Consider the following 23,728-nt stretch of genomic DNA (forward strand, 5'->3'; position numbering starts at 1 on the left):
AGATCGTCTGACTGAGAAGAATAGTACAAACCTAGCAGATATTAATGTAAACAGGTATCGAACAAATAAATATGGAAATCAATTCCTTCAGAACAAACGCCATCTATACAGATGCAACTGCCGCAAGGGTATACAAAATGGAAATAATGCATCAAACAGTCCACGATAGACCAAGGCGTGGGAAGAAAGATAAGTGTGCCAGTGTAACAAAAAGTCGTTCATAGCCCCAACAGGGAACATCAACGATGGGGCGAGGGGGCGAGCAGGCGCGGCTTCATACAGCATGCTCACCCGTGTGCTTCATATCATCCAATTCATATTCTTGCAAGCTGCGTTCTCGACCGCGGCCACGGCCAAAGCTTGACTCCTGCTGGCCGTCACCGTCAGATGTCTGTGACGGGCCAGCTTGGGTGCTGCCACTGTGTCCACCAAACTTGATAGGCTCCAGCTCCCGTCTTTGGCACACCCACATGCCAAGGAAGGTCATCATAGTCGCACTGGCGAATTGAAGTCCCCACCAGAGTACATTCGAAGGCAGGGAGTGGGAGTACAAAGTAGTGGCGATGAGGTGGAGGAAGTGAATCGTCAGAGCGAAATCGGGCACCAGCTTTGAACGAGATACGAAGATGAGTAGGAATATAACACTGAGTATTCCCCAAGGGGAGATTAGAGTTAGCTGTTGTTCAAGATACTCAAATGTCGAAGTAGTGGACAACTCACCTAACAAAGCAATTCAACATCCACACCAATCCCAACATCCATCCAATGGTCGTGTCGCCACGCAGAGAGTCCCAGCCAAAGACTAGGTCTAGCGAGAATGGTGCGCCATAGACAACTGTCGTGAACAAGATGAGCACCGTGGCGCAGGCATAGTATGCGAGCTGCAGCAAGAGGATCTTGCGGACGATCTTCAGCGGAGGGAGTTCGGTGCGCGACCCCGCTGGTGGACGCCGGCGCGCGGGCATCAACTAAATAGACAACGGGGGTCTTGTCACCCTCGAATTTCGTTCAAAGTCGAGGTGTCGGATTAAGCTCGGCGGTCGAGGCGAGGATAAGAATGTGGGGGCGAAGGGAAGGGAACATGCAATGCTATTTGGGAAGATGTTCAAAGCGAAATCCAGAGACAAAAAGTATCCAGTGTCAGAGACTTCAAAATTATATGTAAAATCCAGAACGTGTAGTGTGTTCAAAGTGAAAAAGGGTCCGGAGATGGCGATCGCCTGCCTGGGATCAACAGTCTTGGCGGTCACAGGCCCGACCCGCCAACTGGGCATCTGCCATCACAGACACCTGTCAGTTGCACAATTCGCTACAAACCACAGGATACTCTACATATTCGAATAGAGTCGACACCCAATCCGCTCCCTATCCGGTATAATCATCTCCACAAAATGGGCTGGCTACCTTGGTCTTCCGGCGATTCAAACAAGAACGCAGCCTCCGACGGCGGCCGCATTGCCCCGGATCGAACGAGTCGCGCACGCTGCTGGGAGGGTCGGGATCTATTTTTCGCCTGCCTTGACAAGAACGATATCCTGGATGGCATTAAAGACGATAAGAAGGCGCGACAGAAGTGCGCTAACGAGGTCGCGGAGTTTGAGGCGGCATGTTCACAAAGCTGGGTACGTACGGTGGGATCTTTGATCAGTTGCTCTCAGAATTGCCAATTTTTGGTGCTTTCTAGCTTGATCTACGTTATATCTATTCGCCGGCAAATTGCTGACTCAAGATTCTTGGTGTCTACTAGGTGAAATACTTCAAGGAAAAGCGTGTGATGGAGTTCAACCGGGACAAGACGATCGAGCGCATTCAAAAGGAGGATGCGGCTAAGGTGAAGGAGTTGAAGGAGAAAGGTTGGAACTCGAAATAAGAAGCCAGAAGGACTTTTTGTCGGTGGCTTTTGTACAATATGTAGCATATCCTCTCTTATCACGTACCTTGATGACCACTCCATTCCAAAGTTACACTACTGGAAGCTGAAAGCCTGAGACGGCTTGCTTGCTCAGTCTTACTATGTATGCCCTGTATAATTCCAGCTCTAAGATCCAAGGTTCGTCAAATATGCTATTCGGAATTTGACTCGGCCTGTCTTTTGAGGGACCTCGTGAAAGCGGCACCTAAGAAGCCAAAGCAAGTCCATAGAAAATGAAATATAGTAGAGTGACCTAGGTACACATGCTTTCATGTCAAACCGGAGAATGTACACAAGTAATAATATAACCCAAAATATCTAAGGAACATCCGTATATGTCCAAAAGGGGAAAATAAACAGTCACAATGAGCAAGAGTCCGATGATTGAAAAGACAAGTCAACTCCATCCTAAATACCCCCTTGCCGCAATATCTACCTAATATGTTACTGCCTTTGACACACGAGAAGCAACGAGCAAAAAGGAAAGAAAGGAAACGCCTAGTGTTGCGAGAACTGGGTTTTGGCCAGCCAGAAAAAAAAAGAAACCGAAGCAGAGCACTGAAATCACCAGGAATGCAAGAACGCCAGGCCCCTAAAATGAAGAATGACGATGAACTTTAAGTTCGAATGAGAATGAGGTAGTAAGAGAGTCGTGAAATCATTGCTTCCATTTAGCCAGGTGCTGCATCAGGTTCTGTACCTGGGGTCCAACGGGTCCCTGGCCCTGCTGCTGTTGTCCACCTAGTCCTTTGGCTAGGAGCGAAAGCACGTTTGGATCGGTGATCATTGGTGCATTTACAGGCTGGAGATTGAAAGGTGGCTGGGGAAGAGGTTGCTGTGGGGCGGTTTGCATAGGTGGAGGCCGATGCGCATTGGTCAGGAGACTAGCGAGGTCGGCCGGAGGTGGGTTTGGTGAGGAAAAGGGCGACTGAGTAGCAGACACAGGCTGCGAATGGGGAGGTCGCTGGAGCGCAGATAAGAGAGTAGAGAGGCTAGGACCATCCAGTGAACCAATGAGGTTCGCGATGTTGGGTGGATTTGAAAGCGTAGGCATGCCGGGTTGAGGAACCGGCATAGGCTGTGCTTGGGGGACGAGGAAAGCAGGATTGGGTGCAAATGCAGTTGGGGCTGCTCCTCGCTGCATCGCCTGGGCTTGGTGGCTCAAGAGCTCAGCAGACATATTAGGCTCGAGCTCAGGGTAATCTATGGGGGAAAGAAGAGGTTAGCAAGAGGTGGAAGAAGAAGCGAACACAGAATGCGCTTACCAAGGAAGCGGACATTATCCAATCCGGCAGTTCGATCAAAGAGCTGCAGAGGAATTTTCCGAGATACTTGATTCGGACGAGATAGTCGAACAACCGCAAGAACACCTTCAATAAATTGACGATGCACGGCGGCACCCAGGGGGATCCGGGGACCAAGCACCAGGACATCCACTCGCAATCCACGGTTGCGGAAAGCGTTCTCTACATGAAGAACGAAGTTCCTTCGTAATGTCAGTGATTTTGTCAAACAGACCTCAATGTATTCAACCCACCTGTCAAGTTCTTCCAGAACGAGAAGCTGCACCTCCGGTACATCTCGCTGAGCTCGTCGAGGCACAGGTAAATCTGCTTCACCTTCGTAGATACCACGTGGTCTTGGACTGATGCTGCGGTAACGTCGATCTCTGGAATAAGGAGAGCGAGGAGAACGTGGAGAACGGGAGCGCCGTCGCTCGCGGCGATCAAACCTTTCTGGGGTTCTGTCGCGCGACCGATACCCCTCTCTAGATCCCCGAAAGGGCCGCGGGGAAGGCGATCGTGGCGGGCGATAATCGTCGCGTCTGCTGCGGTGAGAAGGTTCATCCCGGAAATCGCTAAATGGAAGCCGATTCGATTCATATGGCTTGGATCGGTCGTATCGATCGGCAGGGCCCCGGACGTTAGTTCGCCCAGGCCCGGCACGGCTGAACTCCGGTGACCGCGAACGGTGTGGCGGCGGTGCACGGGAAGTCTCGGGTGCTTGCGCGGGCCGAGTCGATCGCTGGGGCTTTGAAATTTCGAGATCTGTGGACGGTTAGGTTTTGGAGAGGAAGATTGCCGAATTATCGCTTCGGGCACTCACGTATCTTCCTGCCGCGCACGATGGCTCCCTGTTCGACACCGAGAGCCGCATGGCAAGAACTGGCCTCTAGAAACTGTATGAAGCCGTACGCCTGTTTGATCGATATCTGTGCCAGTTTGCCGTACTTATGGAAGATATGGAACATGTCTCGCTTGGTGACTCTTTCGGTAGGGAGGTTGCCTGCACATGGAAATCCCGTTAGATAGACGAAGACTTGATATAAGCGGACACAATACTGACCAACAAACAACCTGGAGCCCATTGGGAACCGATCCCAGAGACCTTCCGTCACATAGATCCGCTCATCGTGCAAGAACTCATCATATTTCTTCTGAACCTCTGGACCCCAGGGCGCATCATCGTCAGAAAGCTTGATAGGTCGACCCTGCTTGTCCACACGGCCTTTCTTGGAAGCTACAGAAGGCTCTTGCAGGGAGCCCTGAGATTCGGCACCGGTAGATGGAGTTTGCGGGAAGGTACCGGTTGGGGGAAGTAGATTGTTGGCGGCCGAGGCCCCAGAAGCAGTGTTAAATGGCTGGGACTGGTTCTGGGGTTGAATATTACTAGATTGGGCCGAGTAGGCAGGCGGTGCAGTGGCATCGGCATCATGGGCAGACGGAAGTTGGTGATGTGATCCACCGTTTGGAGTATAATGGGCCTGGATAGAAGTGTGGCTTTGGGCTTGGGGGTGGGCATGGGTGCCCTGGGATTTGAGGGACTCGCCGGGTGCTTGGCGGAGAGACGAGTTCTCAGATGAAGAAACGGCGGGAATGGTTGCACCAGGGTTGGGGAGTGAAAGATTGTCGAGCAAGCTCTGGAAATTGACACCTCCCACGTTATGTTCCACGCGCTCGTCGGTAATTAGGCGGTCCGGCATCTTTGACTGCTCCGGGTGGGCATGATCTACTTCGCTCCCAGTGGCATAGCCTTGGGACACCGGAGCAACCGGAGCGGCGTGGGAATAAGTGGAATCGTGGTGAGAGAAAGCTGAACTCAGTTGGCCGGGATTTTCGGACCCCGAAGCTGGGGGAGGGTAGTATGCAGAATCAATTTCATTCTGCATCCCAGGATTTGGCAAGGCTTGAAAACTACCATCTTGGGTACTCGATCCCCCCTGTCCATCTTTTAACCCGTGCAACCATCCATGTGTTTGTGGGACCTGATTATACACCGAGCGTTCATAGGTGGAGGTATCGTTGAAGACGGGGTCCATTTGGTTCTCTAAGACTGGGATATTCGACGGCTCTGGTATGTGTAAGGGTCGAGGGCTTTCCGGAGTCAAAGTCTTTCCGCGAAAGTGAAGCGCTTCATCGGGACTGGGCGTCATGTAGACTTTGGGAAGGAGGTGGTTTCATCTACGGAGAAATGGTGAAGGAGTCCGGGGGGCTAGGAATTTTCGCAATCGCAAGCTAAGGTGGGGCGATGAGAAAATGGATTTTCTGCCTTTACCCAAGAGGGAAAGTAGAAAGGAAAAAGAAAGAAAAAATAGGCGATGAAGAAGAGAAATGGGGGGAAATAGGTGGGGGGGAATAGAGAAAAAAAAAAGTTTGTCAGGTGAGCAAGTTGGAGGCGTTGAGGATATCAATCACGAGGCATATTATTTAGGATGGATAGATTTCAGGTGATGGAGTGGTTGATGTAACGACTATAATACTATATAGCACTATACACCCGTACTATATATAACATTGAAATTATACAGAAACTACATCATTCTAATCACTCTAAATAATTTCAGTCAAATAAAAAGCGTTTGTTACGTACGCTAAGCGGGGCCAGACCGAGTCTCTTTATGTTTTGAACTCTCCACCCTCTTTTCCCTTTCTCGAACTACTCCGTACTGGACTATGTATTCCCGTATACAAAGCTTGACCGCTTTGCGAAGATTCGCATCTCAAGCTGATCAAGATATAAAAATAGCCAGGGACTGGCTCAAATCCTTCAATTCCAAAACAATCCCTCGTAATATCTGCGAGATCTCTTTCAGTCGGTCTAGCGGTCCAGGTGGGCAAAATGTGAACAAGTCAGTGTCTCCACTTATCAATAGTACTGAAACTATCTAATCGGGGAAATAGGGTCAACTCCAAGGCCACATTGAAAGTCCCATTGGACGCATTGCTACCATTGGTACCCTGTCTGATACACCCTCCACTTCGTGCTTCCCGATATGCCGCCGAAAGAACCCAATGTCTAGTCATCCAGTCGGACGAGGAGCGGAAACAATCTAATAACGTGGAATCCTGCTTTGACAAGCTCTATCAGCTATTGCAGAGCTCGGCTAAAGAGGTGATTCCCGGGGAAACATCACAAGCGCAAAGAAATCGCGTGCAAAAATTGTATGTTTACTCTTTCCATGGCAGCAATTGAGCGAATCTAACGGGGGGGGGAAAAAAACATAGACAAAAAGCTCAAAATGAGGGTCGCATTAAAGATAAGAAACAGCACAGCGACAAAAAAAGTAGTCGCCGGGGGAGCAAATACAATGATTAATATCAATGCAAAACCTGATAGCATAGGGACAAGTTCGCCAGTGGACCCTGAATTTTGATAATATCCGATCAACGCCTATGTGCTAAGTACAAATACTTGGGTATGCTATGTATACTACTCCTGTGCTGCGCGCTCCGCATTGCGGACGGTAGCTGCAATAACCTTCTGCAACGAAGGATCCAAGCCCTCTGTTGCCTGAACAGGCTGAAGCCAATTGATAACTTGGCGTGCGAGATCCTTGCCCATAGGATACTCCCTGAGGCGAGCAAGCGAACTACCAAGCGCCCGCGGGAACTCGGCCGAAGTGGGAGGGATTCCAGCGGTCGGGAACTTGATGTAGCAAATCTGCGTCCGTGGGCTGGAAGGCTTGTTGGTGCGCATTGTCTCAATCACATGTTCCAAAATCTTGCGAAGACAAGGCGCATCCTGGAATTCCCAAACCATATCAAAGAACTCTTGACCGAACCGATCATCGTTGTTGAAGTGCTTTGTGGCTGTGTCAAAGATGGCGAGCGGGATAGCACCGCTCAGGGCAGGTGTGGAGTTCAGGTTTTGCAGCGCAACCTGGTCTACTTCTCCGTCCGCTCCTGTGCTCGGGTTGATGTCCTCAGCTGTGAGTGCTGGGAGCGCAATCATGTCGGCGTCGGCGTCGTCAACCTCTGCTTGAATCGGCTTGGGCTTCTGGCTCTCCTCATCAAGACCGAGAATACGTTGGCGAGCGACCAGCTTTGCGATGTAAATCAATTCCAGCTTTGCATATTGAATCCAGATTGTTCTCGCGCTCTTGCAGAACCGTAGACCGCGCTGCATGTAACTCCGTGCCTGTGTCATATCTCCGTGGTCATCGAGGAAATGTTTAGCAGCGTAAACCCATAAGTCGGCGCTGGTAGGGTGTAGTCGCAGAGCATCGGTGAAAATCGTCTGGAGTTTTTTGTGTGCCTTTTGTTTGCGAGCATATTCGATATACTGGACCCAGAGGTTGATATCGCCGTGGAACTTGCGTGTAGCTCGCTCGAGAACGAAGAAAATACGTCGCTGGCCGTTGAATCCTGCTGACCGGAGTCCAAGTCGCTTCACCCGCTTTTTTCGCAGCACATCGAGGTTCATTTCGTATTCAGCATAGCGCACAAAATCCACCGGCTGTGCACCACGCGCGTTAAGCTTGTGCTCAAAATCAGATCGTTTTTTGACGATTGAGGAAATTTCATCCTAGTTATGATGATCAGCTGTCAATCTGATGGAAGAACTCCGCTTTGCGGCATACCTTTGTGAAAATCTTCTTGCGCTCATATTCCTTGAGCTCAGGCACTGACTTCTCGAGGAAGAATCGAGCCTTATCTGTTGCGGCGGACATGATTGCTGTTCACTGAAGAGTGTTAAAAAAAAAAAAGTCGGCATCCCGCATTGAAAAAACACCGATCAGCCCCAGAGCGCGCTTACCCGCATTAGGTTAGCGTACAGGGCGCTCAGAGGCACCGAGGGATCCGGAAGTTGTTTTCATTTCCCTCAGGGGCCATTTGCTCGTGACATCTACTTGTTTTAAGTCATTCTCTCTTTCTTTCTTTTTCTTGACGTTCTTTTCTTCCCCAATTGTTTTTTTTGTCAAATAGGTGCAGAGATTGCCTTTCCCTCTGTGCCACCATGGCTCCCCGATATAAGGACGGAGATGCCGTGGTTGCCGTAAGTTCTAAAGCGCCGTTCAATGCGGATCAAACGCCACTGACTTGATATCCTTTGCAGATCAACGGCAAATGGGTCGCCTGGACTCACACGGTTTTCGCATATGCCGCGTTCATCAGCGCGTTGATTGTTGGCGTTTCATTGCACTACCACAAGATCGTTCAAAACGAATACTACGGCTACCCCATTGAATGGTTCCCCTCTGTGTCTGCGACCATTGGTGACCGATATCCCGAGCGGTCCTTTTTCCAGGTCTTCATTGCTATCACTTCCGGCCCTCGATTCGCTCTCGTCTTCCTATGGTACATCCTCACTGCGCGTCCAAACTCGACCTTACCTAAGTTGGTTGCCGGCGTGGGCATCTTCCGGACATTGACATGCGGTGGCTGGACCTATGTCACGTCTACCGATGACCACGACTGGCATGACATCTTCATGATCTCGTACTTGGTGGCCACCTTGCCGTGGACCCTGGGTTGCCTTGCGCTCAGCCCGAACAACCGTCGTGCCGTCAAGTACCGCAAAATCATGGCCAGCTTGTTCTTTGGAACTTTGGTTCCGTTGGTCTACTATTTCATCCAACACAAGGTCCACAAGGTTCCTGGTGGTGAGTACTTGCCCTTATAAGCATTCAACTGAGAGTTACCGCATGCTAATCAGTCAAACCTTCATAGCCTACACCAAGTATGCGTTCTTTGAATGGTCCCTAATCTTGTTCGATGTCGGTTTTGATGCTATCACAGCTCTTGACTTTGAGAGCTTCGAATTAGTGGTGAGAGATGTTAAGGGTGTTAGCAGAGGGTATGTACCGTGGCTTCCGAAATGACACTGCCCACAGCAAATGTATAGTGCCAAAGGCTACATTGGTTTTCACAAAAGAAAACATTGTCTAAGTTTGTGCTCGTTAGGCAATTGAAAACGACTGCGGATTCTATTTTGGAAAAAGAGTGTGTACAATTCCATAACGAACTACAACCATCCAGGAAATTAACCACGTACGTAGGAAGGGCAAGCCAGTGGGCAACACCTTTGGCGAGGGCTTCTTCTGGACCGAGATTATTGATGCTGTCTCGGATGTCTACAATGGGGTAAATTATACCAGTCGACCATTGGCCTACTGCATTACTGACAATGGACTCTAGTTTGTGTTCTGGACCATCGTGACTGCTCTGCCTGTCCTTGTCTGGTGTAAGTGAAACCTATTACCTGGTACGGATGGCCATTGCTGATCTTGATAGACTTCCCTCTGTGGCACATGGGTATCTCTGGCTATGAGGTTGCTATTGTTTGCTGCACATCCCCACTGTTATACATCATCCCATCCCTGCGATATGTAGCCGCGAAGAACCTCCGCCTTCTCCACCTGGCTTCGCTCGCTGGTCTTCTTGCATACAAGTTCCAGAATCCTGCCCACCGTCTCTTTGTGACTGGGTTCGCTCTTTCTGCTACTTGTGCAGCATGGACCGCTAGCTTCTTTTCCGAGAGGGCCAATGCTCCTCGTCTCGAAGCCCGTATCATGGCGTGGGGGATCGGTCTGATCATGTCCGTCGTCGCCAAGTTCGCATGCAAGACCAACAACCCCCTTTGGCCGATTATGCACGCCGAGAATGGTGGCTGGAACAAGATTGGACTCTTCCTTGCTCTGTTCGCTGTTTTGAGGTCCCAGAGAGGCTCAAATACGAGCGGGGGTGATTATTTGCCAGCGGGTGGCAAGAAGGGCTCGTCCATCCTTGCTGCTGTCGGATTTGGTGGTCTGATGTTCGCCATCGTGTCGCTTTTGACCGACTCGAGTACCATGATCTCCTGGGTCTGGGATGGATACCCAGTGCGCGGACCGATCGCAGCTCCTCACGGTGCTCTGACGATCTTCGCAATGGGAGCCGGCCTTGTGTACGGCATCTTCCACCCCGGAGTCGCTGGAAGCTGGACTGCCTTCGGTGTCGGTTCCATTGGTGCTGCTCTTCTTACTTGCTACCACCACTGGACCGGATTCTATGGCGCCCTAGTTCTTGCGTTCTATATCATGGCCGTTGCCCCGGTTCTTATTGGATCCAGTGTTCGTCACTCACCCGCGAGCACATTCGGCATCGGTTTCATCGTTTACGTGGCCCTTCTGCTCTTCCACGTTTGGGTTGTCGCCTATGCCTTCGTCCCAGGTGGGCCGTTGCTTCGTGAGCACACTGACTGGCTCATGACCACCACAATGCTGTGCATTGGTGCGGGTGTCTTCTCTGCCGCGACCTCAAACTCAACTCGTTCCCGCAAGCCTCACAAGCCCGTCAACCCTAACAGCAGGAAACAGCGATCGTACTATATCTACGTTCTTGCTGTACTGCAACTGCTTTCCGTGGCTATCGCTTACCTCCGCTTCCCTACCAATGACTACACCCCTCATCACAAGGAGGATAAGGTTGTGACTGCTGGTATCTGGACTGTCCACTTCGGCCTCGACAACAACATGTGGTCATCTGAGCGCCGCATGCGCGACGTCATTGGTGAGCTTGAGCTAGATGTCATTGGTTTCCTTGAATCCGACAACCAGCGTATCATCATGGGCAACAGGGACGTCACCCAGTACATCGCTGAGGACCTTGGCTACTACGCTGACTTCGGCCCCGGTCCAAACAAGCACACCTGGGGTTCCGCCTTGCTGTCTAAGTTCCCCATCGTCAACTCTACCCACCACCTTCTCCCCTCGCCTGTTGGTGAGCTAGCACCTGCAATCCACGCCACCCTCGATATGTACGGCGAGATGGTTGATGTTGTTGTGTTCCACTCCGGACAGGAAGAGGACCCCGAGGACCGCCGCTTGCAGAGTGAGTATCTGTCAAAGCTGATGGGCGACTCCCCGCGTCCTCTGATCCTATTGAGTTACCTCGTCACCAAGCCGCTCGAGGGTAACTACAACACCTACGTGAGCGAGCGTAGTCAAATGAAGGATATTGATCCTACCGACTGGGATAGATGGTGCGAGTACCTTCTCTTCAAGAAGCTGCACCGCACTGGTTACGCCAGAATCAGTCGTGATACCATCACGGATACTGAGATCCAGGTATGTAATATTGTTTCTCCATTTCTTCTCCCACACGTGTACTGACTGTTTTGTGATCTAGGTTGGAAAGTTCGTCATTGGCGAGCCCGAACCCGAAAATGAGATGCGTATCCCAGAGGAGATGGTCCCTGTTGGCCGTCGTTTCCCTGCCTTGTTCCGCGGCCAGGGAGTGCGCGGACACCGCTACCACGTCTTTGACGAGCCCAGGTACTGGCAATAGATCGTCTGCCTGCGTGAGGAGCGTGAATATGCTTTGCGCAAAAGTTCGTATAAGAAGATTGAAATTTTATGAGTCTGCTATATCGTCACATAATTACGAAAGTGGACAAGGCAGACATCCCACTATCCTTGGAGCTGCCGATACCTAGCCAACTTGCGTGATGAGAGTATTTGTTAATCGCTTTCCTATTCTACTGTGTTTACTTTTGACTTGTGCATACTCGTGCATCGCATGACCCGAAAGACCAAAGTATTAATGATTTATTGCGTCCCGATCCTCTGATATTCTTCTCAAAGAATAGCCGGTCATCTGTATATTCTCCCAATCTTCTTTCAGTACTCCGTAGTTCAGGCCATTTTGTTCTGATATAGTTTCAATTGTAATGTGGGAATCTGACCAGCAACCAATTCGACAGATCCATGAGACACCCCCAACACTGGGATATTCCTCTTTGTATCATGATTCTGGAAATGTACAAGCCATGCCAAACTCTAAGGCCTGTAAGCCGGCGCTTTCGTCGCCACCTGGATCTTGACTTTGAGATATCCTTTGTCCTGTGCTGAGAGGCGTCCGCTAATAATAGCCCTGGCCACGATGAAAGACGGATTGAATTCAACCACACAGCCAGTTCAATCCAAGATGGAAGTTAGCTCGCATTTTTCCGATCTGCTTTTCCTCCATGGACACACGGACTCATCTGTCAAAGCTCTTTGTACCGTTCCAGTCGAATTCTAGTGTCGGATTCAGACTGGAAAATATGTTTCGCTTTGTTTTGGCACTTTCGTGGTAGGAAAAGAGGGGGGCCATTGCCAAATCTGGACGCTGGGTTTAATATTACCTGCTCAGCTTTTGCTTAAGCAAGCCCTAACCTGGCCGCTTGCAATTGCCTAGTCTCCAGTTTGCCGAGGTAAGCGTGTCAAACTTGATAGGATGTTAATCTCTTGGATTTCAAATAATACTCCGTGTAAAAGTCTAGACTAGTTTACAGTAAATGAGGTGAAAGAGAAGGGGGTGGATTTGACAAGATCAGGAATACCACCTGGCTTAGACCCATCATCTAGTCTCAAAAGCGAGATAGTCTACTTCTGGAACGGAATCATGGTCCGAGAATTACTCTCATTCTCTTTGATGCTGGTCATTTTCAAATTAGACATTGATTTTGAGCACTGCTTTGGTTCCTATGGCTCCTGTCCTTGTTCATTGTTTTACATGCGCTGTTCGTAGTATGATGATACTCTTGTTTTTCTTCCTTCTTTGAGCTGCCCGGTTGCGGTACCTTAGAATCTTAAACTGTTCCACTGGGTCTTCTTTGTTCCTTTCTCACAGGCTAGTGTGATCTTCTACAATCCCTCGGAACTCTGGGTTGGGCGAATGCCCACACCGTGAGTAGCCTTGACAACCTATATACACCTACTGTAATACAGCGGCTAACAAGCCTGATTATTTGAGCTAGACTCATTTCCAATTTGCAATAAGTGGAACTTTGTACCAAGATTGACCTAAAACGTTCTTTGTCAAGACCTCGGTGTATCTGCAATAAGGTGGACCTGGTCAACAAAGAAAAGGCCCCGAAAAGATATTTTTAATTCTCTTTGTATGGGTGGATATCTGCATGTTTCTTCGATTCTCTCTGCTCGGGCTTTGTCTGCTAATAGAAATAGGTGATCAGTCTGTCCTCTATTAATAAAGAGTCAGCATGTCCAAATTCATATTCGACCACGAACACAACCACAACTCCCTTGCCTTGAATATTCAATCATCAGATTGATCATATTATAGCAACAGCAACTGATAGTAAGTATGGTCCTCGTGTTATCATTTACACATTCACCAGCTAACAAATCAAACCAGACCAGAAGACCATCAATCAACTTGGAAAGATGGTTGCAACACGACGAATGGGTGGGGGCACCAACCCAAAGACCCAGCCTAAGCCGGCTGTGTCCTCCAAGGCTGAAAAAGCCGCCAAAGCCGCCAAAGTAAAGGCTGAGAAGGAGGCAAAGAAGGCCGAGAGGGCTGCAGCAAAGGCTGTAAATGATGCAAAGAAGGCCGCAATCAAGGCCCAGAAAGATGCAGAAAAGGCTGCAGTGAAGGCCCAGAAGGATGCAGAGAAAGTCAAAGCGAAAGCTGCCAGTACCAAAAGCAGCACAAAGCGAAAACCTGCTTCGAAGACTAAAGCTGCCAAAGTTACCAAAGTCGCCAAACCTGCCAAATCTGCCAAAACTTCCAAAAAGGCGAAAGCCACAAAGAGCAGAGGTAGAACAGTTGCAAACCAATATGATGAAGACGAGGATGAAGATAATGAAGAAGCTCATGACGAACCACCGGCCAAAAGGCGCAAGATTTCGACTCCACCCAAACCCCGTGTGGAAGTCGGCCCGCCCAAAGAAAAGCGTCCGGCTTTCCAAATCGGAAAATGGGAGTACACAATGAACACTTATCTCCCAGAAGGCTTGGAGAACGCAAAGAATAGACCTCTACCACACATCTATATCGGAGGCACAGCACCGCAGCCTCGCTGGGTGATCACTCAAAGTGAAAGCATACAGGTCCCTGTCAAACGACCATATACCACAAATGCCCGATCCAGTAGCAGGGAGAGGAGAGATGTTGGAGGTTTGCAGTGGACCTTTGAAGAAGGGGACTTCAAGAAGTGGAGTGGGCTAGAATACCCAGCTCTTTACGAACTTGCGTACTTGCGCCTCGAGTATACACTCACCGATTCGGAGGTCCGAGAGGAGATCTATGATTCCCTAGCTCAGGGTTTGCCCAAGGAGGTGACCAAAGGGGACACATGGTACCCAGCTCTGCCGCCAATTCCCATCACAAGGCACTTTTTGGGAGGGTCCTCTGCGCAACCCAGCCGAAAATCAAGTGACACAGCCTTTTATTTCGGAAATTATGAGCGTCCAAACATGGCAGTCCAACCTCGTGATGTTCGATTTGCGCAGCTGTATCCCCAGGCTGTGGCTTCCAATCTTCTTAATCGACCGAATCTCGAGCCATGGCCGACTGCCTCGCGCTCTCCAAGTCCCGATTCGAAAAGCGAACCGGGTAACGAGGATGGCAGTGATCAGAGTCAGCCAGTCGAGCCTTACCTGGAACGGAATCCAGAGGAAGCTTTCTCCGAACCGACAGCAGCTATTAATGAGGGCATTACGGACGACGAAGATAGTCTGGCAGGCAGATCTAGGGGGTCGTCTGTTTCTGAGGCGCCGGACCTGGAACCAATTGATGAGGACACTTATTCGGAACCGACAACGCCTGTTTCTCTTGGAGACAATGAGCATGCACGACTTGGTGAGTACAAATGTGCTAGTCTGGCGTGATTTTCTCATTCCCTGCATGTTTCTTTGCCATTTCCAGGCACGCTGGAGACTGATTGGCAATACGCTGACTGATCGGCCCCAGATACAATGTCGCAAGATGGTTCAATCTTTGGCGACGACAAATATGATGCCGCTCAGGTCAAGCCCAGCTCAGATCAGGACTCTCGAGAACAATCGCCTAACAGCCTTCACTCTGGACCCGGCTCTGATAGCGAGGTCAGCGCTTCTTCCAAGACCAGTGGGCCTAGCATGGTCAACGCCGCTGACGATAATAGCGCCCAATCGACGAATAGCCTATCCCCGGTATCCCATGATGGGCTCTTCAGCCCTGAAGAGATTGAGAGGTACTATAGCGAGAGGAACAGAGTTTGTAAGTAAACTTCTCAGTGTGGTATCCACAACTGCTTGGTTATCCCTCGCCCTAGTCAATGATCCTAATGTTTGTTTCAAGTTGAGCAGGCAAGGTTAGGCGGAATTGAACATCAGGAAGCGCCAGAAGTAAAGAGCCAAGCACGGCCGTCACCAGATCCTGGGAGTATGTCGGGGAAGCCACTGAGAGTCGTAACGGAGAGAGCGAAGGTCAAAACGGGAGCGCCCGTAGAGTCAAATAAACGAAATCGAATGGAGTCGCCATCAACACCATCAATACCATCACCACCCACGAGTCGAAGGAAGACGGCGAGTGAGATCAAGGTTGACAAAGTTACGGCACTCGCAGAAGCAGCCCAAAATCAACGGGCTGAAATGCGAGCCGCTGCAGCAGAGAAAGTATCAGACAAGCCGCCGGTACCACTGTTGAAGAAGACGCAAAACTGGACAGGTGCAAGATCACAGGCGCGTGCACCTAGTCCTGAAATTCTGCCTAATCTGCAAGATAGGTTCTTGGAAGAGACCAAGAGGTATCTCGTTGACCCAACTCAGAGAGCCAGACATTTCCCTGACCCTATTGCTGTCCGCCGTGTTAGAGTGTGGGCAGGGGAGGAAATGGCGAGCCATGAGATCAAACCCACAGTCGACGCTACGCTTGCCCCTTGGGCTGAAAGGCATCGGCCTTTCAGTCAATGGCAAGTTCCGGTAAGTGTCTCATACATTGACCTTTTTTAGAATCATGCTGATTATAATCGATTAGACTGGGATAACCCCCGGGCCTGCGGCGCGTGCTAAGGTCTCAAGACCGAGAAAAAGGAGCAAGGGACAAAGTAAGAGAAGGCCAAGACCAGCATCTGCAAAGGAGCAGTCAGTCAGTTCAGCCCGGTGGTCATCGTTTAGATAATTATGTTGTATATTTCTGTAGTTTTGTGGTCGGGTTTGGGGTGTTCGTATTGTTGGATGGTCATTTAATGTCCAAACTATTGGTTTTGGGTAATTTATGTATGGTCCAATCAATGGTATTCAAGACTCTGTCTCCCAGTATCTGTCCACGTTGTAATTTAACGTATTTCACTACCGTGGCAATCTGCCAACATAAAATGCGCAGCCACAGCAGGTCCAAAGCACCAGTCCTTAGTGCCGTCCGTTTTGATAGGAATGCCTCCCCATTGTTGGGCACCCTCACCGAGCATATGGCCGGAGCGAGAGATGCAACCCACGGTATGCCGCATGCTAATGCTATGACCGACTTGTCGTTCCCCTCCACTGTGACCTCTGCCCCCATCTTCACCACATCTATCTCCACCATCTGCAGGCTATTGCGGACAAGGTTTCTTTGCGTAATGCTCGGCAGATGTTTGATCGCAGAACTCGATATATGAACATTCAAGTTCTTACCTGGGGCCTATAAAACAGCTTCACGCTGCCTGCATGATGCAGTGCAAAATGAGATATACAATATGGGGCTAGACGAGTCGCTCCGCCCGTTAGGGTCCAAACCCATCGAAGGTGTGTTTTGCAAAAAGGAGGCCGACGAGGCGTATGGTTCTGCGCAACCTGTTCGTCATGAAGGTTTATTTAGTACATGTTATTTATTTTCCATGCTATTTGTTTGCCATACTTTATTTCTTACTTTATGTTGTCTCTTGAGCGGATTGACATCTGTTTAAAATCAAACATGGGGCTGGGATTAGCTGGACAGAGGCAACCATGATAGGCTCGTACGGAGGTTATTTTTGATTTGGCACACACTCGGAAGGAAAAACTTGACACTAAGCACTATATGATTCTACCTAGGTAGGTTCCTCTATATACATAGACGGTTTTTCAAGATTACTTATAATCCTTCCTCCGGTATTCCGGGTATGCCAGTGCTTCCTACACCAACATTTAACTAGAGTTATGTATATATTCGGAATTTGGGATATCTATGCCTTTTCTATTTGTGTTATTTATTTCACTTTTAGCGATTCATATACTTTCACTGGACCGTTATCATTATTCTGGTCATCATTCACTAGGTTCTTAAGGAATTATGCTGGAGGGAGGCATGTTGTTAAACGTAGTTGCGTAAACAAGAGGTTGGACCTCGTAAATCTTGACCTTGGAAGAGATAATTCACGTTGCCACATAATATGATATTATCGCGAGGCAACGCTTCGTTGTATGGTACTCAAATAAGTGACAGAAATCAATGTAAAAGACAAGCGATATCCACAGCTACGTAAATGAAAAGTAAAAATCCTATTGAGGTGCAAGTAATTGAGTGAATCTATAGTTCTACGACATTTATATTGATAGACGTCACGTGCAAACCGAACAAACAGCTCTCCCGTCGTCGGGTATCTCCAGATGTCTCGTCTTTGTTCGCGAAGGTCGGATCAATTTGACACCCTGGGATAATGGATCAAGCTTGGAATTGACCAAATACCTCGAGGCATATAGCTGCATTGATCGTGATCGATCTGTCCTCGCTGGCCTAGAACAATCACGGCTGCTAGGTTTGCCGGGAGTAACGGCAGACTCTCACGATGTTCACTTTCACTCCCCTCCTTGGCGCCCAGGCGTCATTTTCTAGGGCATCGCAGTCTATATTGGAGCTTGATGGAGGCATCAAGATCTTAGTGGATGTTGGTTGGGATGATAAGTTCAATACCCTTGATTTAGCGGAACTTGAGAAGTGAGCATGCGATCAACGCGTTTACTTTGAATCTAGATGAGCTAACATTATCGTCAGGCATATTCCTACACTTTCCCTCATTCTCCTGACGCACGCGACGCCGTCACATATCGGCGCTCTAGTCCATTGCTGCCGAACATTCCCCCTCTTCACGCAAATCCCAATCTATGCAACGAATCCCGTCATCGCTTTCGGCCGTACGCTCCTACAAGATCTTTACGCCTCCGCTCCGCTTGCTGCCACATTCCTACCAAAGGCTTCTGTTTCAGAGCCAGGCGCATCGTCAGCAGGATCTACGACTGTGTCAGGCGGAGATAACGAAGGCACCGGCAGCACAAACCGAATACTTCTTCAATCGCCAACAGCGGAGGAAATTTCTCGATACTTCTCTCTCATCCAGCCACTCAAATATTCCCAACCGCACCAACCGCTCCCATCTCCTTTCTCCCCACCGCTGAACGGGCTCACCCTCACGGCCTACAATGCCGGTCACACCGTCGGTGGAACGATATGGCATATTCAGCATGGGCTGGAATCTATTGTCTATGCAGTGGATTGGAACCAAGCTCGTGAGAGCGTTGTCGCGGGTGCTGCGTGGTTCGGCGGATCTGGTGCTAGTGGAGCAGAAGTCATTGAACAGTTGCGGAAACCCACAGCCTTGATCTGTAGTACAAAGGGAGGCGATAAGCTAGCACCTTCGGGGGGTCGGAAAAAGCGAGATGACCTTCTTCTCGACATGATCCGAAGTAGCCTTGCGAAAGGTGGAACAGTTCTCATCCCAACAGACACAAGTGCGCGAGTTCTTGAATTGGCCTACGCACTAGAACATTCTTGGCGCGATGCCGCGAATGGTGAAAAAGAGGATGTTCTTCAAGGAGCAGGTTTGTATTTGGCTGGCAAGAAGGTTACGAACACAATCCGACTCGCCCGAAGCATGCTGGAGTGGATGGACGAGAACATCGTCCGCGAATTTGAAGCGGCGGAAAGCACAGATGTCACAAATGGACAAAGGACGGGTACACAGGAGAAGAGCTCCAACAAAGGTGGGGGTCCATTCACTTTCAAACACCTCAAAATCATCGAGCGCAAGAAGCGACTTGAGAAGCTTCTTTCAGAACCCGGGCCGAAAGTAATTCTTGCATCCGATACCTCATTGGACTGGGGCTTCTCAAAGGATGCGCTCCGACAAGTTGCCGAAGGACCCAACAATCTTTTGTTGCTGACAGAGTCCTTCCGTGAGGACATGAAGACCCAGGAGTTGAAACCATCACAGAGTTCACCAACAATTGGAAGCATGATCTGGCAGTGGTATGAGGAACGCAGAGACGGTGTGGCTCTAGAGAAAGGATCGGATGGCGATCACATCGAACAAGTCCACAGCGGCGGACGAGAATTGTCCTGGACAGATGTACAGCGAGCCCCTCTCGATACCGGGGACCAGTTAATATACCAGCAGTATCTCGCTACCAAGCGCCAACTTCAGGACACATCTCAAACACTTGGCCAAGAAACCCTCGAAACCGCCGTGGATGCCCTTGATGATGGATCGAGCTCTACCTCCTCTGAAGACTCAGATCCTGAACAGCAGGGTCGCGCGCTGAACTTCTCGGCCTCACTTGCACACGCTACTCGAAGCAAACTTGCCGTCAGCGATGAAGACCTTGGCATCAACATCCTTCTTCGTCGAAAGAATGTCTATGATTACGATGTGCGTGGCAAGAAGGGCCGCGAGCGCATGTTCCCTTACGTGGCGCCGAGAAAGAAGGGAGACGAATATGGAGAATTCATTCGCCCAGAGGAGTATCTCCGAGCCGAAGAACGCGAAGAGATTGATATGCAACAACGGCGTACCGATGCCGAAACTAAACTTGGCCAAAAACGACGATGGGATGACACCGCCGGGCCCCATGGACGCAAGTTGTCTGGCGGCGCAGCAGGACGGAAGCGTCCTCACATTGATGGCAAGAAGATTGAAGATGATGATCTCAGCCTTGTCACAGATGGTGAAGATGCTGATGTAGCTGCTGAGTCCGAAGACGAAGCAGAAGGCCAGTCATTCGAAGGCCCTGCAAAGGTTGTTTACCATAACCAGACCATCACTATCAACGCTAGGATTGCGTTCATCGACTTCATGGGCTTGCACGATAAGCGCAGCTTGGAGATGTTGATTCCACTGATCCAACCTCAAAAGTTAATCCTGGTTGGTGGCATGAAGGAAGAGACATCAGCATTAGCAGCCGAATGCCAGAAACTGCTGACAGTCAAGCTTGGTGCTACGAGTCCTGACCCTTCGTTTGACTCGGCTGCCATTATATTCACTCCGGCGAACGGGGAAGTCATCGATGCAAGTGTCGATACAAATGCCTGGATGGTCAAGCTGAGCAACACGCTCGTCCGGCGCTTGAATTGGCAGCACGTCCGTAGCCTCGGCGTCGTTGCTCTCACGGCACAATTGCGAGGACCAGAGCCTGTCGCCGCTGAGGCCGGGGAAGTTGAAATATCAGGCAAGAAGGTGAAGCAACTGAAAGACGAAGCAGCCTCTTCCGCCGTCACCCCAACATTAGAACAAGCAGACACCAAAATAATCGACAAGGTGGAGACCTATCCGTTACTTGATACTCTCCCGGCTAGCATGGCCGCAGGTACCAGATCTATGGCCCGCCCTCTCCATGTGGGTGACTTGCGATTGGCTGATCTTCGCAAGCTGATGCAATCCGCTGGTCACACTGCCGAGTTCCGAGGCGAGGGAACGCTTCTCATTGACAAGTCTGTAGCTGTGCGCAAATCGGGAACGGGCAAGATCGAAATTGAAGCAACTGCGCAGTCTTCACTGGGTCGGCCAGGTGGCCGTGGAATAGGGAGCTTCCTTGCTGTCAAAAGGAAAATCTACGAGGGCCTGGCTGTCGTTGCAGGCAGCTAAGACTATATTCGTGGCATGTATTTCTATCTTTTCCCGGTGTATAACTTCATGGTTAACAAAGCATTCATGGCCACTTCTTTTATCCAAACACCAAGAGATTTATAACAAACAAGTTTTATTCTTCTAATAGTTTGCCCAAGTCAATATCACAGGTAGTATACTCTATTTAGAAACAATATTATCTATCATCAAAGCACAATTTTGGCCCGAAACCAAAATTACCCATTCGCAAATGGTCAAAAATCCGAAACCATGAGCATAATCTATATCTAATCCATGATCGAAAATGAAACCACTAGTCGTTGTGGTGGTGTAAGAGGAGAATCTGCCATCTAAGCAGTGATATCGCCGGACTCTTCGGAGTCATTGCCATCGTCCTCGGTGGGAATTTCTCGTATGATATCATTGGTTTGAGGACCAGTGTACTTTCTGCAGAAGGTAGGACATGTCAGTAAGGTTAGAAGAATGGGTTATTATGTCTCTTACCCTCGAGCTGCAATCCACCACCATATCATAGCAAAAGCCGCAATAAAGCCGCCAACACAAACGGCATAGTTCCTGCGTAGGGCATGTTAGCATGATTTTTCATAACCAGTCATAAACCAGGCTCGAGCGCCTTACATATTCGCCGGTGTCACAGGAAGCTGTGGCGGGAAGAACAGAATTGTACTGATGAACAAGACCCAGACAATAGCAATGTAGTTAATAGGAGTACCCCATTTGCCGAGTGTAAAGGGGCCCTCGATGAATTTGACTTTCGATTTATAGAGCTGATGGGCGAGAATGACAGACACGTAGGATAGGTCTAGTGCCGGGGCAGTGATGTTGAAGATTGCGGTGGCTGTTTGCGTGGAGCCAATAGCTATGCAGTTCAAACCTACGCTGAAGATGACCACGAACCACACTGCATTGACAGGGGTATGAGTGCGAGAATTGACCTTGGATAGGAACCTATAATCTATCAGCGAGGAACTTGGATCGGATACAAAGATCAGAAGCGCCCTACCTTGAAAATGGAAGCGCTTCGTCTCGGGCAAAGGCATAGGCCATTCTTGTATCTGCCAGCATGGCTGAACAGCCTGTGAAGAATTGGACCAAAATGACAAATGCCCACATGATTGTGCCACCTCGCTTGCCACCGGCATTGAGGAAGATCTGGGCTGCGGGCAGGCCGGTAGGGGAGGTCAAAATGCCCTCGAGATCGGTTAGACAGAAGCACATTGAGACGGTTAGAACCCATCCAAGCCCCCCGGATACTAGGACGGCTGTTTGGATAGCAATTGGTCCTCGCACGGCAGCATCATGTGTTTCTTCAGACATACTATCATAAAGGAGAAAGGTTAGAATATAAATTGGTAGAAATGGATTTCGGGGGTCACATACTGGGTCGTTCCATCGTAGTCGGTCATTGTCCAGGCAACAGATAAGAAGCCCAGGAAAAAGGAAAACACCTTTGAACCCCATCCGGAGCCATCGGTAAAATTGCCAAAGACCCAGGATGCTGGCTGTAGATTAGGGGTAAGGGTAATCAGCGCAATGCAGATGCAGACAGTCGCCCCAACTGTGAACTTCTTAGTACAAGTTCAACAACGAAGTTTCTTTGATACACACTGTTTATAGGAGCAAACCAAAGGATAATTCGATGCAAGGATTTCGTGGTTAAGGAACAAATCACTCCAAGAATGCATAGAATTGCGATCGATACTAGAACGGTCTCCAGCGCCGTCCTTGAATGATATCAGCTTTAGTAAAGTACCAATGGGGCTGCCTAACTTACGGTGCATACGAATACTTGCCATCGACAAGATCCGAATTCATACTGACACAGGCCAGCAACATCTGACTGACCGTATATGCCACACTGGAGACTCCTGCTGTCTGTCCAAGGAGGTTACACCATCCCTGGATCCAGGAGAAAATAGGGACTTGGTCCGGAGGCACAACGTGCTTTGTGACAAAGTACATCCCTCCAGCTGTGGGATATGCTGATACTAACTCTGCCACAGAGCTTCCAATGCACATAGCCATGCATGAACCGATCAACCAACACCATACAGCTGTTGCTGGACCGCCAGCCGCTAACGGTGCACCAAATGTCGCCGGCACGGAGCCGAGGACTCCTAGAATAGAGATGGCATATGAGACAGTCGACCACTTGGAGAACTCTCGTCGTAACTCCTAGTCCGAGTAGATCGTTATCAGATTGTGCCCCACTATGATCTTCACAAGGCCTTTGGCGACACATACCTGCTTATAGCCGATGCGAGCCAGCAACAGCTCATCATCATCGTGAATGGTGGCCATTGTAGTTTGAAGAGGAGCTGGGGTATCTCCTCTTTCTTTCCCAGGCTTGCGATCCGGGTCTGTTTTTACGGTCAGGCCCATGATAAGGAGTATATGACCAATGTATATGCAAGGAGCTTTAGAGCAAAGATAAGGGGGGAAAGAAAAGAGAAATCTCCCGACTTACAGGAATCCTGTATTATATCTACAATGTACGGAGTATAGTGGGCTCAGGAGACCGGTCTAACGGGAGCCATCAACGGGAAAGAGACGGTGAGATGGACGCAGAAAAATAATATAAACCCTCTAAGGAGCTTCAGCCGAAGCTAGTAGACATCTGACGTGATTGGAGAGAATATGATAAGCGTAAAATTAGTCAAAAATGGCCAAGCCATGCAAAGACCAATATTTCCTTTTTTTCTGAGGTGACGACACGATAAAGAGAAGGGATATTCCTTCAAAGTGCTTCCGAGTGGGATGGTCTCCGAATCGCTAGTCTGTCTCTAACACGGAGTCAACGGAGAGTGGGTAATAGTGATACTTTTATTAAGAAAGGACAGGCTGTCAATTTCAAAGTTATTTGAGTATATCTGCTAGTTATAATAGTAAATTTTTATTTTTTTTTAAGAAAGAAGAAGTAGAAGAAGTTACTATAAAAGTACAAAGTAGAACGAGGACGGGAAGACC

General features: G+C 49.4%; 8 protein-coding genes across 8 annotated transcripts; 4 read left to right on the forward strand and 4 right to left on the reverse strand.

Moving 5' to 3' along the window:
• Positions 1-274: 274 nt before the first annotated feature.
• On the reverse strand, positions 275-965 carry PGRI_025560 (protein SYS1; the record flags this gene model as incomplete). The annotated part of the gene is made up of 2 exons (XM_040790269.1): positions 275-644; positions 721-965. The coding sequence occupies 2 exons, from the start codon at positions 963-965 to the stop codon at positions 275-277; spliced, it is 615 nt and encodes a 204-aa protein (XP_040647222.1).
• A 426-nt stretch (positions 966-1,391) lies between these two features.
• Positions 1,392-1,870, forward strand: PGRI_025570 (cytochrome c oxidase subunit 6B family protein; the record flags this gene model as incomplete). The annotated part of the gene is made up of 2 exons (XM_040790270.1): positions 1,392-1,622; positions 1,748-1,870. The coding sequence occupies 2 exons, from the start codon at positions 1,392-1,394 to the stop codon at positions 1,868-1,870; spliced, it is 354 nt and encodes a 117-aa protein (XP_040647223.1).
• Positions 1,871-2,570: 700 nt separating this feature from the next.
• PGRI_025580 (putative RNA-binding protein (Nab3)) lies at positions 2,571-5,345 on the reverse strand (the record flags this gene model as incomplete). Its single annotated transcript, XM_040790271.1, has 5 exons — positions 2,571-3,115; positions 3,178-3,378; positions 3,450-3,960; positions 4,038-4,198; positions 4,259-5,345. 5 exons carry the CDS (start codon positions 5,343-5,345, stop codon positions 2,571-2,573), a joined length of 2,505 nt encoding a protein of 834 aa, XP_040647224.1.
• Positions 5,346-6,622: 1,277 nt separating this feature from the next.
• Positions 6,623-7,862, reverse strand: PGRI_025590 (snoRNA-binding rRNA-processing protein UTP6; the record flags this gene model as incomplete). Its single annotated transcript, XM_040790272.1, has 2 exons — positions 6,623-7,717; positions 7,773-7,862. The coding sequence occupies 2 exons, from the start codon at positions 7,860-7,862 to the stop codon at positions 6,623-6,625; spliced, it is 1,185 nt and encodes a 394-aa protein (XP_040647225.1).
• Positions 7,863-8,149: 287 nt separating this feature from the next.
• PGRI_025600 (uncharacterized protein) lies at positions 8,150-11,460 on the forward strand (the record flags this gene model as incomplete). Its single annotated transcript, XM_040790273.1, has 7 exons — positions 8,150-8,188; positions 8,249-8,795; positions 8,863-8,989; positions 9,192-9,276; positions 9,331-9,376; positions 9,427-11,240; positions 11,302-11,460. The coding sequence occupies 7 exons, from the start codon at positions 8,150-8,152 to the stop codon at positions 11,458-11,460; spliced, it is 2,817 nt and encodes a 938-aa protein (XP_040647226.1).
• A 1,880-nt stretch (positions 11,461-13,340) lies between these two features.
• On the forward strand, positions 13,341-15,992 carry PGRI_025610 (uncharacterized protein; the record flags this gene model as incomplete). Its single annotated transcript, XM_040790274.1, has 4 exons — positions 13,341-14,760; positions 14,872-15,159; positions 15,241-15,863; positions 15,963-15,992. The coding sequence occupies 4 exons, from the start codon at positions 13,341-13,343 to the stop codon at positions 15,990-15,992; spliced, it is 2,361 nt and encodes a 786-aa protein (XP_040647227.1).
• Positions 15,993-17,689: 1,697 nt separating this feature from the next.
• On the forward strand, positions 17,690-20,758 carry PGRI_025620 (cleavage polyadenylation factor subunit CFT2; the record flags this gene model as incomplete). Its single annotated transcript, XM_040790275.1, has 2 exons — positions 17,690-17,838; positions 17,896-20,758. 2 exons carry the CDS (start codon positions 17,690-17,692, stop codon positions 20,756-20,758), a joined length of 3,012 nt encoding a protein of 1,003 aa, XP_040647228.1.
• A 332-nt stretch (positions 20,759-21,090) lies between these two features.
• On the reverse strand, positions 21,091-23,062 carry PGRI_025630 (uncharacterized protein; the record flags this gene model as incomplete). The annotated part of the gene is made up of 8 exons (XM_040790276.1): positions 21,091-21,187; positions 21,245-21,316; positions 21,380-21,709; positions 21,765-22,079; positions 22,142-22,319; positions 22,370-22,485; positions 22,536-22,936; positions 23,006-23,062. The coding sequence occupies 8 exons, from the start codon at positions 23,060-23,062 to the stop codon at positions 21,091-21,093; spliced, it is 1,566 nt and encodes a 521-aa protein (XP_040647229.1).
• Positions 23,063-23,728: the final 666 nt, after the last annotated feature.

The sequence above is a fragment of the Penicillium griseofulvum genome, assembly GCF_001561935.1.
Source record: "Penicillium griseofulvum strain PG3 chromosome Unknown contig_80, whole genome shotgun sequence".
Lineage (NCBI taxonomy): Eukaryota > Fungi > Ascomycota > Eurotiomycetes > Eurotiales > Aspergillaceae > Penicillium > Penicillium griseofulvum.